Source organism: Heloderma suspectum, chromosome 4 (genome assembly GCF_057233095.1).
Source record: "Heloderma suspectum isolate Gila_16-S chromosome 4, 16-S_ref, whole genome shotgun sequence".
In the NCBI taxonomy this organism is placed as follows: domain Eukaryota; kingdom Metazoa; phylum Chordata; class Lepidosauria; order Squamata; family Helodermatidae; genus Heloderma; species Heloderma suspectum.
Genome location: NC_139461.1, coordinates 166,742,553 through 166,757,562, shown reverse-complemented (window position 1 = coordinate 166,757,562; position 15,010 = coordinate 166,742,553). Strand labels below are relative to the sequence as shown.

Sequence of the window (15,010 nt, the reverse complement as noted above, 5' to 3'; positions counted from 1 at the left end):
ATGTTAAACAGCGTGGGGGATAAAATAGAGCCCTGTGGAACCCCATGGCACAATTGCCATGGCACAGAGCAATAATCCCCCAGCACCACCTTCTGGAATCGGCCATCCAAGTAGGAGCGGAACCACTGTAGTGCAGTGCCTCCAACTCCTAATCCAGACAACCTATCCAGAAGGATACCATGATCGATGGTATCGAAAGCCGCTGAGAGGTCCAGGAGAATCAACAGGGTCGCACTCCCCCTGTCCCTCTCCTGGCAGAGGTCATCCCACAGGGCAACCAAGGCAGTTTCCGTTCCAAAACCAGGCCTGAAGCCCGATTGAAATGGGTCTAGATAATCCGTTTCATTCAACAGTGCCTGGAGCTCTGTTCTTCCCAGCAAGCCATGGGAGGGTCCCAGGTGCAACCTGAAAGCATCTCCATACCTGACAGAGTCCTGTTGGAATGTCTACAGACTGCTCTCATTTTCCGTCCTAAGAATGTAATCAAATCCAGACTCCATAGCCTGGTTTGCATGTAACGAGAAGCTACTGTAGGTGAATTTCCCTGCAAAGCTTTGTGTTGCAGTGGTGGCCAACGTTTTGAATATTCGGGGTGCAGCAGGGGTGCACCGTAGCTTCTTGTTACATGCGAACCCAACAAAGGTGGGTTGTTGGGGTGGTTGACAAGCCACCCAGAACCCATGGGCTGTTTTAGGGTTGTGGGTGGTTTGTCAACTATCCCATCAAGCCACCTTCGCTAGGTTCATATGTAACAAGAAGCTACGCAGCTCCCTGAATATTCAAAATGGCTGCTGCCACAACAAGAAGCACTGCAGGAAAATTCACCCATGGCAGCTTCTCACTACATGCAAAACAGGTCCATGTCTTGAACATGGGCCTCTTTCCCCTCCCCCACCCAATTTTTGCTGTGTTTACCATCTTGCCTGATGAAGAGATCTGGGAAACTCAAAAGGTCACACAGTATTTTGTGACCTTGGCCTTCTATTTTCTTTTTATTTCTAATATTTTTATACATGGCATGGTTTAGACTTCAAAACACATGATGTGGGGTGACTCTGAACTCAGCACATGTGTGAAGCAGCATCTGGGATCAGTATTAACATGGTAGAAAAAACAGACTGCAGCACAAGAGGGAGAAGCGAAAATTGACTGAACAAACACAGGAATGTACATCTCTGCACACCCCATTTCAACACATGGATTTCACCCTGAATCTGACTTTTGATGGAATTTGGTGGCCACTCTACTAGCAAGTATATTTACTTATAGGTGGGTGCTCCAGCTCTCCACATGAAATGGATGCCCTTACTACTTCCAGTCTCTTACTACTGCTCTTCCTCCTGTTAGTATTACTACTATTGGTACCATGACCTTAAAGTATTTGAGAACTGAGTTGAGTTTACCTAACATCTGAGAAAGACGTGCCCAGACAATAGCTGCCAAGGAGTTAACTGTGTGTAGCTGTGACAGGGCGGTATGGAGAAGGAGGCAATAGGAAAAGGATGCAATGCACTTTAGAGGAAGTGCTGGCACGAGAAGCCTGCACTGAGTAAGGAGGTGTTAATGCTGATGCCTCTCCAGTATCCACAGAAGGGGAACTGTGGAAAGGAGAAAGCAGAGGGATCTGCGTGAAACATGGTAAGTGTCATTCTTCCTGGACATGTGGCAAATTGAAATGGCTAAGTCTGAGGAATGAGGGAGCATTGGATTTGCTGTGAGCTCACTCTGCAGATCACTGTACCCTTGACATACCAATGGAACACAGCAGCATTTCGGAGAATGGCTTCTCCACAGGTGTCCATGACCTTGATGGAGAAAGGCATCACCATTGTAGTATTGCCTAGTGATACCCTCTTATAGAATGGGTAAGTGTGTGCAGTAGTGAATATAAACATGGGAAGGGGAACAGCTCAGAATGGGACTTAGTCATACCTAACTGGAATCCCATGGATTTCAATAGGACTTAGCTGAATTTTTGCTGGATTGTGCCCCTGTGGTATACAGTTTGTGGGGAAACAGAATGGGTATATGATCTGTATGTTTACATGGGTAACCCAGTGGGAATGATCCAACCAAACTGGAAAATGTTATGTCAGAAGGAAAACAAAGCCGTACTGAGATTTAATTAATAACAATTAAATTGTGTTGGAAAAGTATACGCAATGCCTAGTTTTGATTATATTTTAGTATGTTACTTGAGCTCCAAGCAGTATCTAAATAAAAAAATCATTAGCATGTGTTTAATAAATAATTTGGAGGCATAAACCAGTGGGAAGCTTTCCTGCACAAATCCCATCGAAATAGATGCTAGTATGCTTCCCATAGGATTGTGGCCCACATGGTAGCCAAGTTGTATAGATGCCATTAATTTAATAAGTAAACAATGCCTAGTCTTATAGAAAACTAACTGGAGTAGATGTTTAAATCTCTCCCTACATTTATGGACCATTGTAGATGAGGTAGCATGAGTTTCTCTGGGAACCTGGAAGCTTTGATTTCTTGTATTATTGATGCAGGTCTCTGCTTCAGCTCAGTACAACCCCCCTTCCAATTTCTTCTCACATCTGCTGAAGTATAGGAAGGTGTTCAGCTTCTCCCACTACTCAACCCCAAACTTCTACGAGGAAAGGCCAACTATAGCATGAAGATGCTTTTGACAGCATGGGGGAGCCATTTGAAATATTGCCACTCTTTGTGTACAAGTTTGTATACACAGGGTTGTGAGTGCTCTGTCCTTTGTACCTGGGCCTCAGGGGATACCTGCCCTACAATATTGTATCTGTTTTAAATCACATTAACCATCATGGGAATGTTTGTTTCTTGAGGTGGCTGCAAATTCTTGGCTAGAAACCCATCTTTCAGTACTACAATCCCTGGGGAAGGGAGAGGGGATGGCTATTAAACTAGCAGATGTGCCCCCAAGAGGCTCAAAGAATGAATGATACCTGGAAAGCAGCACTCAAGGATCTGGTAAACTCTGGTCGACACCCTTCCTCAGTACGCCTCTTCTCCTGTACCTAGGTTTGTCAGTGCTCAAGGTTGTCCTGGGGCTTCAGGGCTTTCAGCCTCTTTTCCAAGGTGTCCAGAAAAAGGAGTAAAATCTCAGGAGGTGGGGACAGCATTTTCTGTTTTGCTTGATGAGATCATTTGTATTAGTTCCCATGCTCTTCCCCTGACCGCCAAATGCCATCCTCTGTCCCTTCCAGGTATCACCAGGCTTCACCCCTTACCTCCCAGTTCCACACCTAGAGTCTCAGGAGTCTATCTGTACTTCCCCACCATTTCTCTCCTACAGTGCTTACCAATCCCCTTTCATATCCCACCACTCTAAATTCCACCTTTGCAGCACAAGCACTCTGTCACTTCTGTTTTTGTACAATGCCTAAAGCATTCTTGGTGTTCCATAAATATTAAATATAATATGAATGCCAATAATTATGGGCATATTTATCACATTTGAGAAGGAACTCCAAGGACAGCATGCATGAGGTAATCTAATGTTTATTCTCACAACAACCACCCTGCGAGGCAGGTTAGAATGAGAAATACTGACATAAGCTTAATGGATGAATAGGATTTGGAACCAAGCTTAACTCTGGTCTAAGTCTAATTTGCTATTTACTGTACCATATTAGCATCCATGCTATACTATATGTATATGACTGTGGTTCTCTCTCCTTGGAAGAAGCAGAGCCTGTACACTGCTTTATATAGTAACATAATTATAGATATTATTGTTAATCATTTAGGACAAAATGCAGCCCAATTTAAGCACTTTTAAACCACATTGTTCTTAACGGCTAAATTAAGCAGACAGTCAAATATCTCTCAGTGAAATCATTTGGACAGATTTCTTAAAAGTGCCTGACTTTGGTCCGATGGTGACCATAGACTGCAAACTCCTCAGAGCAGGGACCTATTCTTTTTGCTTATTTTACTCTGTAAAACACTTTGTGCATTGATAGCACTATCTAAACAGACAAACAAGCAAGCAAACACAATTCAGACAAAGTTATGCTCTGCTGGGCACTCTTAATTACAGTGGGAAAGAGTTAAGCACATGCTTAACTAAGGGCTCAATCTTATGGCCCTTAGACATAGGTTCCTAGACAGCCATAGGATAGGTAGGTTCCTGGAGGACCAACCCCCACCCCCTCCCGTGCTGCCTTGTAGGCAGCGCAGAGCGGCCCCGCACTCCGCGCTTGTAAGAGCAGCGCAGAGCGGCAAAAACGGGCTGGGGCAGGGAGGTTGGAAATGCTGGTTTGTTTGGCTGCTGCTTCCCACGCTCTGAGGTCCCGCGGCCAGACAGCTGAAATCAGCTGTGTAGCCGCGAAAGAAGGGCGGGGTGAGCAAGGAGGAAATCTGCTTCTCACCACTCCTCCCGCCCTGCACTGGATAGGTGGTCTCCCCTGGGCTCCGAGGTGACTGTCGATCCAGATAGGATTGTTCCCTAATCCATTTAAATTAACGGAACTAACTAGACAGACATTATTCACACAATTAGCGTTATTTTTTTTATTTATTTTTTAGTAAGTAGCCTACCTCACAATCCAGATTGGGACCATCCTTTGCCCCATGAAGGTTCCCATCCGGGTCTTGCTACCCTCGCCTCCCCACACACACCCCTGGGATTTACTTTAAAAAGAAATATTAATAGAATGACAGCTGGCGCTACAGGCAGGCATAGTGGGCGTGCTCCTCCTGTTCCCCACTGCAACCTGCTTGTTCACCTGCTTCTCACTCTGGGTGGGGGTGGGGGTGAGCAGGACGAGCAGATGCCATGGCCTCCCGGCTCCCTGGCTCTCTGCTTGTCAAGCAAGCAAGGGGTGGCAATGATGAGGAAGAGGATGAGGAGGAAGAGCAGCTTATGGCGATGGGAGTGAGAAGGTCGACTCACTGAGGGAGGGGGGTCCATTGAGGGCGATTTGCCCAAGGGCCAAAAAACCCTGGAGCCGGCACTACATAGAATTACGAATTGTGTGAATATCATCATGTCTAATTTGGCCCTTAACAGTGCAGCATTGGCCAGATTGTACCTAAAAACAGGCAAGTAAGCAAGCGTTTGAACTCGCCGCTTAAATAATACTCACGTTACTTGGATCCAGAGGTTATGACTTAATAGCAAATTCTTATTTTTGACCCAAAGGGTGTGGCTGGTGGAAGACTGTGTTATAGATGGACAGATGACAGCATATTGTTTTTTGCTATCATTAGCTGGGGTAAGTATTTGCTAAACTTACTGGAAAAACATGTAATTTTAGTTTTACATTGAAGTTGGTATGGAAGGATATGAAGCAATATGGTGGTGGCGGGGAGTTGTGTAAGCAGAAATGTGTTTGATGCTGCCCTGGTTCTACTGTTAATACCATTCTAGATGCAAACCAGGATGTTTCATTGGCGATCCCATCAAAACAAGAATTTCAGCACTTATCACTAGGGTCAATTTCCTGGCATGGCTAAAATTGTAACGTTTTGCTCATAGAAAACAATCTTTTAAAAAACAAGGTTGTGTTGTGAGTTTAGCCATCTTGAGTTTAGCCATTTGGCCTATGGTTTACCTGATGACAGTCAGGGATTTCATAAAATAATGCTTGTGAACATGGATACCTGGCAATCTTTCTCCAGAGTAAATTGTGCTGCTCCCTTTTACTGCTTCTAGATTTTTTTTACTGTAGCTGGAAGTGTTTTTAATGTTGTGTTTTTAGTATTGTATTTTAATGTTGTGAACCACTGAGAGATTTTATTATCTTCAGCGCTCTATAAATGCCACCGATAAATAAATAAATAAATAAATAAGTAAGTAAATGAAATGAAATGGAAGTTACTTAGCACTTGCAGTCATTCTGATACAGTTGTATTCATCCTGGCCTGTTGCTTGCTTTTCTAATGCTCCTTGTTGCTCTGACAGGACTCTTCCCTCCTGTGGGTGTGGGTGCCTGGACATACCATTATGGGGATCAGTCAGAGTTGAACTGGGAAGAGGCGAGGAGATATTGCCAGACCTGGTATACTGACCTGGTGGCAATCCAAAACAAAGAAGAAATTGCCCATCTCAATGGTTTATTACCTTTCCATCAGTCGTACTACTGGATTGGGATCCGGAAGATTAACAGCACTTGGACTTGGGTGGGAACCAACAAGCCCCTGACAAAGGAGGCAGAGAACTGGGCTTTTCGGGAGCCTAACAACAGACGGTTCAACCAGGACTGTGTTGAGATTTACATTAAGAGGCCCCGGGAAGCTGGAAAGTGGAATGATGAACGCTGTACTAAGCTAAAAAGGGCACTGTGCTACAAAGGTAATGAAATATTCCCTTTTGTGCCTTTTGTCATAGCTTCTGAATACTAACAGTGCAGTCCTATAATATTTACTCAGAAGTACACTGACCCTTTTTATTGGCCTTGCTTTCTGTGCCTTTAACAGCAGCCTGACACCCAGAAACTAAGCAAGCAAGGCTTATTCTGAGTCCTGTGATGTAGAGTATTTCTGCTTTTCAGTACACAGAAATAAACAGTACAAAGGAGGGCTGGTATTTTTAAAAGTCACAGAAGAACTGAAGGTGCAGGCGGAGGAGGGGCAATAACTTGAAATGCACAATAAAATGGATACTTGTTAAACAAACCAAGGGCTGTCAGGGATGAGTGGGAGATGAGCACCACTTCTGCTTTTACTCAGCAACTTACAAGCAGCTCCTTCATAGGTAGCTAAACATGATGTCTGAATCCCAACCCTTAAACAACCCAGCGATTAACCAAACAACAAACCATGGGTTAACCACTGGGTTGTTTAGCCCCTAAACAACCCACCAGTTCAGGTTTGAACGTCGTGCTTAACAATCTACTAAGGAGCCAATTGTGGGTTGCGGAGTAAAAGTGGAAGTGGCGTGCGTGTGGAAGGCAGCATGCCTGCCTGCTCTCTCCCACTCATGCACAACAACCCATGGTTGTTTAACCAATGGGCTGTTGTTATGTGTGAACCAGGTCATACACACACACCATCCAATAGGTGCTTGTGACACCAGCGCAACCACATGTTATTGCATGAGACAGCTGCATTTGGTGAGGCGAGAGTTACAATCCCACAGCAGCTAGGTTTAATTATGTGACTGAAAAACTGCAATGCTCCACCTCTGCCTCAAAACCACTATCTGTAAAGGCCCTACATTAAGTATGAAAATCTTGGAATACCTGAACTCAGAGTATATACAAAAAATAATAATACTTGAGCAGTCTGGCCGCTCTGGATGTGCACTCTCTGTGCAGGTGAGTCACTTCCCCCAGATTTTAATTCAGGGGAAACCAGCTCTGGTAGTCTGCAGAAGAAGCTGGCTGTGCAGATTGCTGATTGGCTGGTGCCTGTAACATCACAAATCAACCTCCTCCAACAGAGCAATTTTTCACCTTAAAAAAAAAAGAAGGTCCGAAATGAATTTTAAATTGTGTTAATGTACAGGTGGTGCTTTAAACATCTTTTTAAAAGGAAAAGGAAAAAAGGGGGGTTGCATGTATGGGGGAAGGGGCAAAACAGGTAATTAAACCAGCATTTGATCATCTGTTGATTTCATTATGAAGGTGAGGTAGGGCAGAGGGAGAACCAGGTGGTTCTGCCAGGGAAAAAACAGTGGCTTTTGGTTTTGGGATACATTTGTATACAACCGGTGTCTCTATGTTAAGGGAAAATCCTGCAGCCCTACCAGAGCGTTTTGTTTCCATTTCTGTGGCACAATTAGGATTGGCTCTTTTAGATGACGAACGTGAAGTGGAATTGAAAACACCCTTTCTCAGCAGCCTTGTTGGGGCTTTCTATATTTTTTCAGTGGAACGATGTCATCTACTGGTGGAATTACTGCAGTATGCCAGCACCAAACACTGTGGAAATTGTGGTTTCTTTTTAATATTCCAGCTTATCTCCAATCTTTTTAAAGGCGAAATAACTGGGAAAAACCATGGGAGACGTCCTGGGAGTTGACGATGTTGTGCAATGGACCTGCAAACCTCCATGAGTGGCCAATCCCGAGTGCACAATAAATGCTTTGTGGCCAACCTCTGTCAAATGGATTCCTGCGTTGAGCAGGGGGTTGGAGTCATTGGTCTTATAGGCCCCTTCCAACCCTACTATTCTATGATTCTATGTGTCTATGACATCAGAAGCTTTTTGTGAGGAGAAAGCTGTGCTACTGGTTGATTAACTCACATTTGTTCTTCATGTGCCTATCCTGTCCATATATAAAGTGGGGCTGTGGGTACATTTTTACAGAAAAAGGGACATGTGGGTGAAGGGGAACTGAACACTTCCCAGGCTTGTGTCCCCCATGCTGCATCACTTCAGGCATTTTTCTCCAGAGCCAGAAAGGAGCTAGGCTAGGGAGGTAAGGGCCAATGAGGTAAGTCATTGCTCTCTGGATGTCTGTAAACCACCCAGAGACCTTTGGCTATGGGGTGGTATAGGAATAAATAAATAAATAAATAAATAAGAAGTTAGGGGGACATTTTGACGAGTTGATATGGCAGCATTAGTGAGTTTCTTGTAAGGAATGATCAAGCCTGGAATGAGCACTGTGGAAACTGGCCCTAGGATTCCTACATTTATACTACAAACTGAAATAGACTGTTGACCAGTTTCACTGTCCTGGCTTCTCCAAAGACATCCTGCCAATGGCAGTTTTTGAAAGAGTCCTGAGCAGGTTTAAATTTGTGGCGTTCTAATCCAATTCTATTTTCTGTGCAGCTTCCTGTCAGCCTTTCTCCTGCAATGAGCGCAGCGAATGTGTCGAGACCATTGGGAACTACACCTGCCAATGTTACCCTGGCTTCTTTGGGCCTGAGTGTGAATATGGTGAGTCCAGTTGGTGCCAGTGGGAGTTTTCCTCCTATTGTGAAGAGCAGGTGTGGGGGAGGGCATCCCAGTTCTGAATGCAATGGGACAAAGGCTTCAAGCTCTTCTCCCCACATGCCATGGTCCTGATCCAAATCAGCAGGGCCAGCATCAACAGCAGGCAAGGCTGGGCACCTGCCAAGTGCTCACACCCCAACAGGAGTCCACTGGCAGGAGCCCCCTGGAGTTACTCCTTCTCTTCATGATTGCAACCTGCTTATTCACCCACCTCTGGCCCAGACAATGGTGGTGGTGAGAAGGTGCAGGAGGAGATGCCTCCTTGCTCCCTGGATCTCTGCCTGCCCAGCAAACAAGTGGCAGCACTGATGAGGATGAGGAGCACCTGCTGACAGTGGCAGTCGGAAAGTTGGCTCACTGAGGGAGGGGCCCACAGAGGGTGTCTTGCTCAGGGGCCCTACAAAACCTGGAGCCGGCACTGCAAATCAGCTCTCCACACACAGGCGATTTCTCCTTTAAAAATCAACGTGGCAAGGGCAAACTACGTGACAAACATTGCATCTGCTCTGGCCCTTGGTCTCTCAAGCACTGCATGATGTGAGCTCCACATCTATTTCTGCTCTGTATCTTTCTCTGGGGGATTGGCTGTGAACAACCTCCCAGTTATTTTTCCATGAAAGATGTGTGGCAAAGCAAGAGCAATTGCTCCCCTCCATGACTGAGGAGCACGTCTTTCCAGCCCTTGGCTCTTTTTATTGCGACTGCAGTATTTCAGACTGCAGGGTGAGCTCACATGGCTGAATGTTCCTCCATACAAAATAGCATGTTCCTCCACCTATACAACTGGACATCAGATTCTAGCCTAGTCTTCTCCCTGGCATGCCACATTTTTATGGGGACGGAACATTTTGTATGGAGGAATGTTCAATCATGTGATTCCCCCACTTGCAGTTGAAGTGGTACAGTCCAGACAAAAGTTTACCTCTTCAGTGAAAACTGCATCTGAGGGCCACAAATTAGATGTGACATTAAATACATCGTGTGCAGCTGATCCTGACAAAGTTTTTTCCTTGCAGTAAGCATGCAGGCCACCAACCTGTGGACCATCACCTGTGGGTAGCAGAGGTTTAGACCTTCCCACTTCTCCCCCAAATTTGCCCCCCCTCAAGAAAAACACACACGCACAAGAGAGAGTCTGGAACCCAAGTGGGAGGAGGAATAATCTAGAGGCAAGAAAGAGGAGACAGTGAAGGCAGTGATTAACCTCTGGCCCACCTCTTTTCCTGTGCACACCCTCCCCAGAGGCTTTTCTCCAAAAAACCTTCCCAGAGGCTTTTCTCCAAAAAACCTCCCCAGAGGTTTTTCTCCCCAAAGGTTTTTGTCCCAGCTGCAGCAAATATGCATCTGAGAAACCAAGCTGGGGAAAAGGGGCTGGGGGGGGTGAAGGGAGGTGTGGGGAGGGGGAAGAAATCGCCTCCTCACTTATCACTTGTCTCTCCAAAGGGTGCTCACCCTCCACTGTTTTTTAGATGTTCAGTTCCCAGACCTGGACTAAATGGCAAACACCTGCTTGGCCCTAAGTCTGTAATTATGCATGCTAACTCATGAGTCCTATTTAGCTTACAAGTAAGCATGCACACGTTTAGACTGCAACTTGTCCCATTGATTTTCCTGGCCACTTTGTTGCATCAGGAGCACCCGATTTTTCTGCACAGCATAACGCAGAACAGAAGACCCAGCAGGAGAAATTCCAGGTAGCAGTGTCACTAACTAGTCTTTTCCCTCTAAGTAGTAGTCTAATTCAGTTAACTAGGCTGTGTTTCTGAGAGAATGAAACCCTATTGTTATTAAAGTGATTGTCATGTTGGTTCCTGTCAGGGTTCCCCTTATGATCTGGACCCCCTGAGCAACTCCTTAAACATATCTTGCCTTTTAAAATGTCCCACCTTCCTTCTTTTAAAATTCTCCTTCCCAGTAATGTGAGGTTTCAGCTGTAGACATGGGGCGATTGACATGTCAGACACTTGGGTGTTAACCACAACAGTTTACTGATAAATTGAAGCAAGCAAATTACAACTAAAAGTATTTACAGAATAGAGCTGAGTGATACAAAAGGCATTAAGAGAAAATAAAGGTTGCAAAAACGCAAGTTCTTCCATCCTACCTGCACTTAGACTTCTCTAGGCTGCTTCTTCCTGCTCTGTCTTCATACTCTGGTCTCCCTCTCTCTGGTCTCCCTCTCACTGGCTCTCTCTCCCTTTTTATCCCCTTCTTCCCCAAAACCGAAAGCACTGTTTCTGTCAGGGTGGAAACTGAGCCCAGAGAGCCCCAGAGCAGTTCTGATTCTGAGGAGGAACAGCAATCCATAGGAGTGGAGCCAGCTTATCCCTCACAGGCTCAGCACCTGGCAGAGATTCCTCCTGACGGCATTCCAGAGATAGTTAGTGACCCAGGTAGTGAGGGAGTGCGGGAGGGGGGCTTCTTAGATGCTTGACGCAGACCCAAAGAGCGACGAGTGATGGAGGGCGCGGAAAGGGGGCGTAGTGCCCATTTGGCACGCAAGCAACAGCCGCCTCCCTTGCACCCAAGGGAAAGAGGGAGGATCTCTCCCTAGCCCATAAGTTCTGGGTCTTCAAGTGACTCTCTTTCAAACAGGGATCAGCTGCCTGCCTGCCTGAAGCTTAGGCCACGCTGCTGTTCCTTGCTTTAGCCACTGGTGATTAGCATCTGAAAGAGTCATTAAGTTGTAATGGGATTAAAGCTTTGAAAAGAATTCCCTTTTGTCTGTGTCTTGAGTTGGCTATTGGAATCTACTGAGAGAGGCTGCTAAGGCGTTCCTGACAGCTTCAGACCTGGAGAAATAAAACCTAACTCAGGAAAATGAAACCTAACTCAGGAAAATGAAACCTAACTCAGGAAAATGAAACCTAACCAGGGAAATGAAACTACTCCTCTCAGGGATACCCCCTCCCAACAAAAAAACCCCAAGCTTCTAGGCTTAACCTTTTTAGCTTGCCTCTGTAGGCCTCAAACCTTCACAGTTCCAAAGAAAGACTGGATCTGACATGGTTCAGATTTTATGTTAGTGGACGAGGATGAAGATAACAAGCCTTTGAGTTCCACAGAAGTCTTCTTGAGGCAAGAACTTTAGAACCTAGAAACATGTGTCACTGCAGTGATGATGGCATAACCTTCTACTTCCATGTCTCTATTTAGCTGTAAAATGCAGGGGCCTTGATGCTGTCCACAGACCTCTGCTCATGAACTGCAGTCATCCTCTGGAGGAATTCAGTTACAGATCCAGCTGTGGCTTCAGTTGCAGTGAAGGGTTTGAAATGAGTGGCCCAGCGACCTTGCAGTGCTTGGCCTCCGGGAACTGGACAGCAGAGATCCCACAGTGTGTGGGTAGGTGCATCTATCTATCCATCCATCCATCTATCCATCCATCCATCCATCTATCTATCTATCTATGAATGATATTAATATGCCCCCCATAACAAAAAAAAACTCTCAGGGAATCTCACACAAGAAAACAGGTTAAAAACAACAACAGTAAATAATGCAACAAAGATTTAAGAGGTACTATATTGGCTGGTGCTATGTGCTGGGTTAGTGCAGCACTTGCCTAGACCCAAAAGGCCCACTGAGCCACTGAGATGCTGTCACCCTCTCAGCTTTGTGCATCAGCCTCTATTCTGAATTGATGGCTCCTTCTGTTCCAGAGAAATGGGATTTGTCATGTGTTGCAGGAGATGTATTCTCAGTGGGAAATGAACAATAAGTAGGGATGGGGGAGAAAATAGTTCACTTTGCATTTTAATGTGAACCTACCTAATTTGTGCTTCCCAAACCAGTGTGCAAACTGAAATACAGTTATCCTTCTCTGAATTTTGCAATGCAGTTCTCCAATCAAAAAATTCCCGTAACATATATGCATATATTAGGGGAAACTGCACAGAAAAATGTGTATACCAGTGAAAATAATGTAAAAAAATGCATTATATTAGGGGAAATTGCTTCCAAAAAATGTGTTAGCAAAATTGTGTACAAAAATGTGCATATTAGGAGAAATGCGCACAACAATGTGAACAAATTTTCATGCAGTTTTTAAAAAATCACAGACTGATGCAAACATAGGATGAAACTGTTGAGGTTGAGTAGTAGTGGGAATTAAGAATTCTTACCACACAGGCCAGTTCACACTTGCAAAAGTCTCTTTTATTATTTGGTTAGGACAACAGATAGCTGCAGTGGATCTATCCTCATACACACAGGTATGAAAGAGAACACCTTCACATGGCACTTTGTGCTCTTTATACCTGACATTTGTCATGGGCTGCTCCCTCCATTGCTCCCCGCCCATTTTCCTGTGACGTTTAGACAATGCAGTGCAACTCTATGAGGATCAACAATATGATGCTTTCAAGTTGCACAGGAAATAGCTTAACCACAAACCTGCGGTAAGAGTTACACGAAAAAGATAGCATGGGCAAGTTTCTAAGCAAAGCCTTCTAGCACAGCCTTTTACTAGAATACAGAGCCAAGAAACTAGGCTCACACAAGATGGATGTCCAAACATAAAACAGCATTGATTGCTTTGGTTGATGCCCCCCCACCTTCCATCACAAAACAAACTTACATTTTGAAAACAGAATGGTTAGATTTGTCCTTCCCTAACAATAAGCCTACAGTCCATATTCAGTTCATGTTCTTCATGGCCAGAGCCCTGCAGGTAGCTCCCTTGCGCATCATGCCTGTTTCACTTCTTCCTTTTTTTTTCCTTAGCTGTCCAGTGCCGGCCATTGAATATCCCTGCTCATGGACACTTCAGCTGCCTTCACGTGCATGGGGAATTTCAGTACCAGTCTAACTGCAACTTTAAATGCACAGAGGGCTTTCAGATAAGCGGAGCAGAGACCACTGTGTGCAACGCATCAGGAGCATGGAGTTCCCTGGAACCAACATGTCAAGGTTCAGAGTTTCCTTCTTCTCCCTAAATTCCATTCCGACATTCATGTCTTGTACTAAGTACTAAGTACTAAACTCACTAGTACTTAGGACTGGAGTAGGTTAGGGAGTCCGTTTGTTGTTTGCTATGAAAGGCCAACATTAAAAAAAATAAAATTTAAAACTGGAAAGCTGATGCTAATCCACATAGTTAGATGCATATAATTAACATATTTTACATGTCATTTTCATAAACCTGGAAAATTCCAAACCACTGTTGGTCGGCATGCTGCCTTTATGGTTGTCCATGTTTACTGACTGTGCTCATGTGCTTTTAGCAGCAGCCTGACATGTAGAAATGAAGTAGATTAAGCTTTTCTTGGCATAGAGATAAAGTGATGGGAAATGCTTAATTTCTTTTCTTTTTTAACATTGATTTTTATTTTTCAAAAATGCAACTTCTTTAAGGTACAAAGAATATGAGTAGGTGAGCTATGAAACCAGAGAGTATAGTTCTCTTTAGAGTCCCCAGCCCTATTCAGGTCTCAGATACGTGCAATTTAAAGATGTCCCTCCAAAATTTCAATTGTTCAGTTGGTGGTCTTCATTGGGGTCCCCAACCTTTTTGACCCATGAGCACATTTGGGAATTTGAGAAACTGCTGTGGGCACCACCACAAAATGCCTAATCAGCTTCGCGTCTACCTGTCACGTCTGTGGATCTTAGGCTCCGTCTTAATCAGCAAAAATGTTTGTTTCATCTCTATTGAACACAGCAATCTGTCTTTAATAAGGGATTGTCTAATTTGGCTAATTGCCAGCACTGCAATACCCCTAATGCTTCTTTTAAACATATCTTTTGGAAATGTCCAGTAGTTGCTTCTTTTTGAGAGGAGCTTATTATACAGATAAATTTTGTACTGGAACAGACATTGATATTCAGCGATGTACATACTCTTTTAAATTATTTCCTGCTTAAAGGAAATTAACAAATGATCAGTGTAAATTGATTCTCTGTGCCCTTTTGACAGCTAAAAGACTGATATTCCAACACTGGAAGGGTAACCACTCTCCTCCTATAATGCAATGGATTCAGGCTTTCAATATTTGATCAGGTGGCATATAGATGCCACCTTTGAATCGATACTTATGTGGATATTCGGTCCACTTTTGTTGCAGCCTATGTATAATTGCTGGAAAGTTGTTTGCATTGCATATGTATTCATTGCTAT

At 44.4% G+C, this 15,010-nt stretch overlaps 1 protein-coding gene across 1 annotated transcript in view; it reads left to right on the top strand.

Moving 5' to 3' along the window:
• The first annotated feature begins 1,544 nt into the window (after positions 1–1,544).
• LOC146347697 (P-selectin-like) overlaps positions 1,545–15,010 on the top strand; it is a 50,664-nt gene continuing 37,198 nt past the window's right edge. Inside the window, exons 1-6 of the mRNA XM_084851149.1 lie at positions 1,545–1,638; positions 5,147–5,219; positions 5,909–6,298; positions 8,728–8,835; positions 12,049–12,237; positions 13,618–13,803. Coding sequence (XP_084707275.1) covers positions 1,636–1,638; positions 5,147–5,219; positions 5,909–6,298; positions 8,728–8,835; positions 12,049–12,237; positions 13,618–13,803 — 949 coding nt within the window. The 5' untranslated portion in view covers positions 1,545–1,635. The remainder of the gene's footprint in view (positions 1,639–5,146; positions 5,220–5,908; positions 6,299–8,727; positions 8,836–12,048; positions 12,238–13,617; positions 13,804–15,010) is intronic.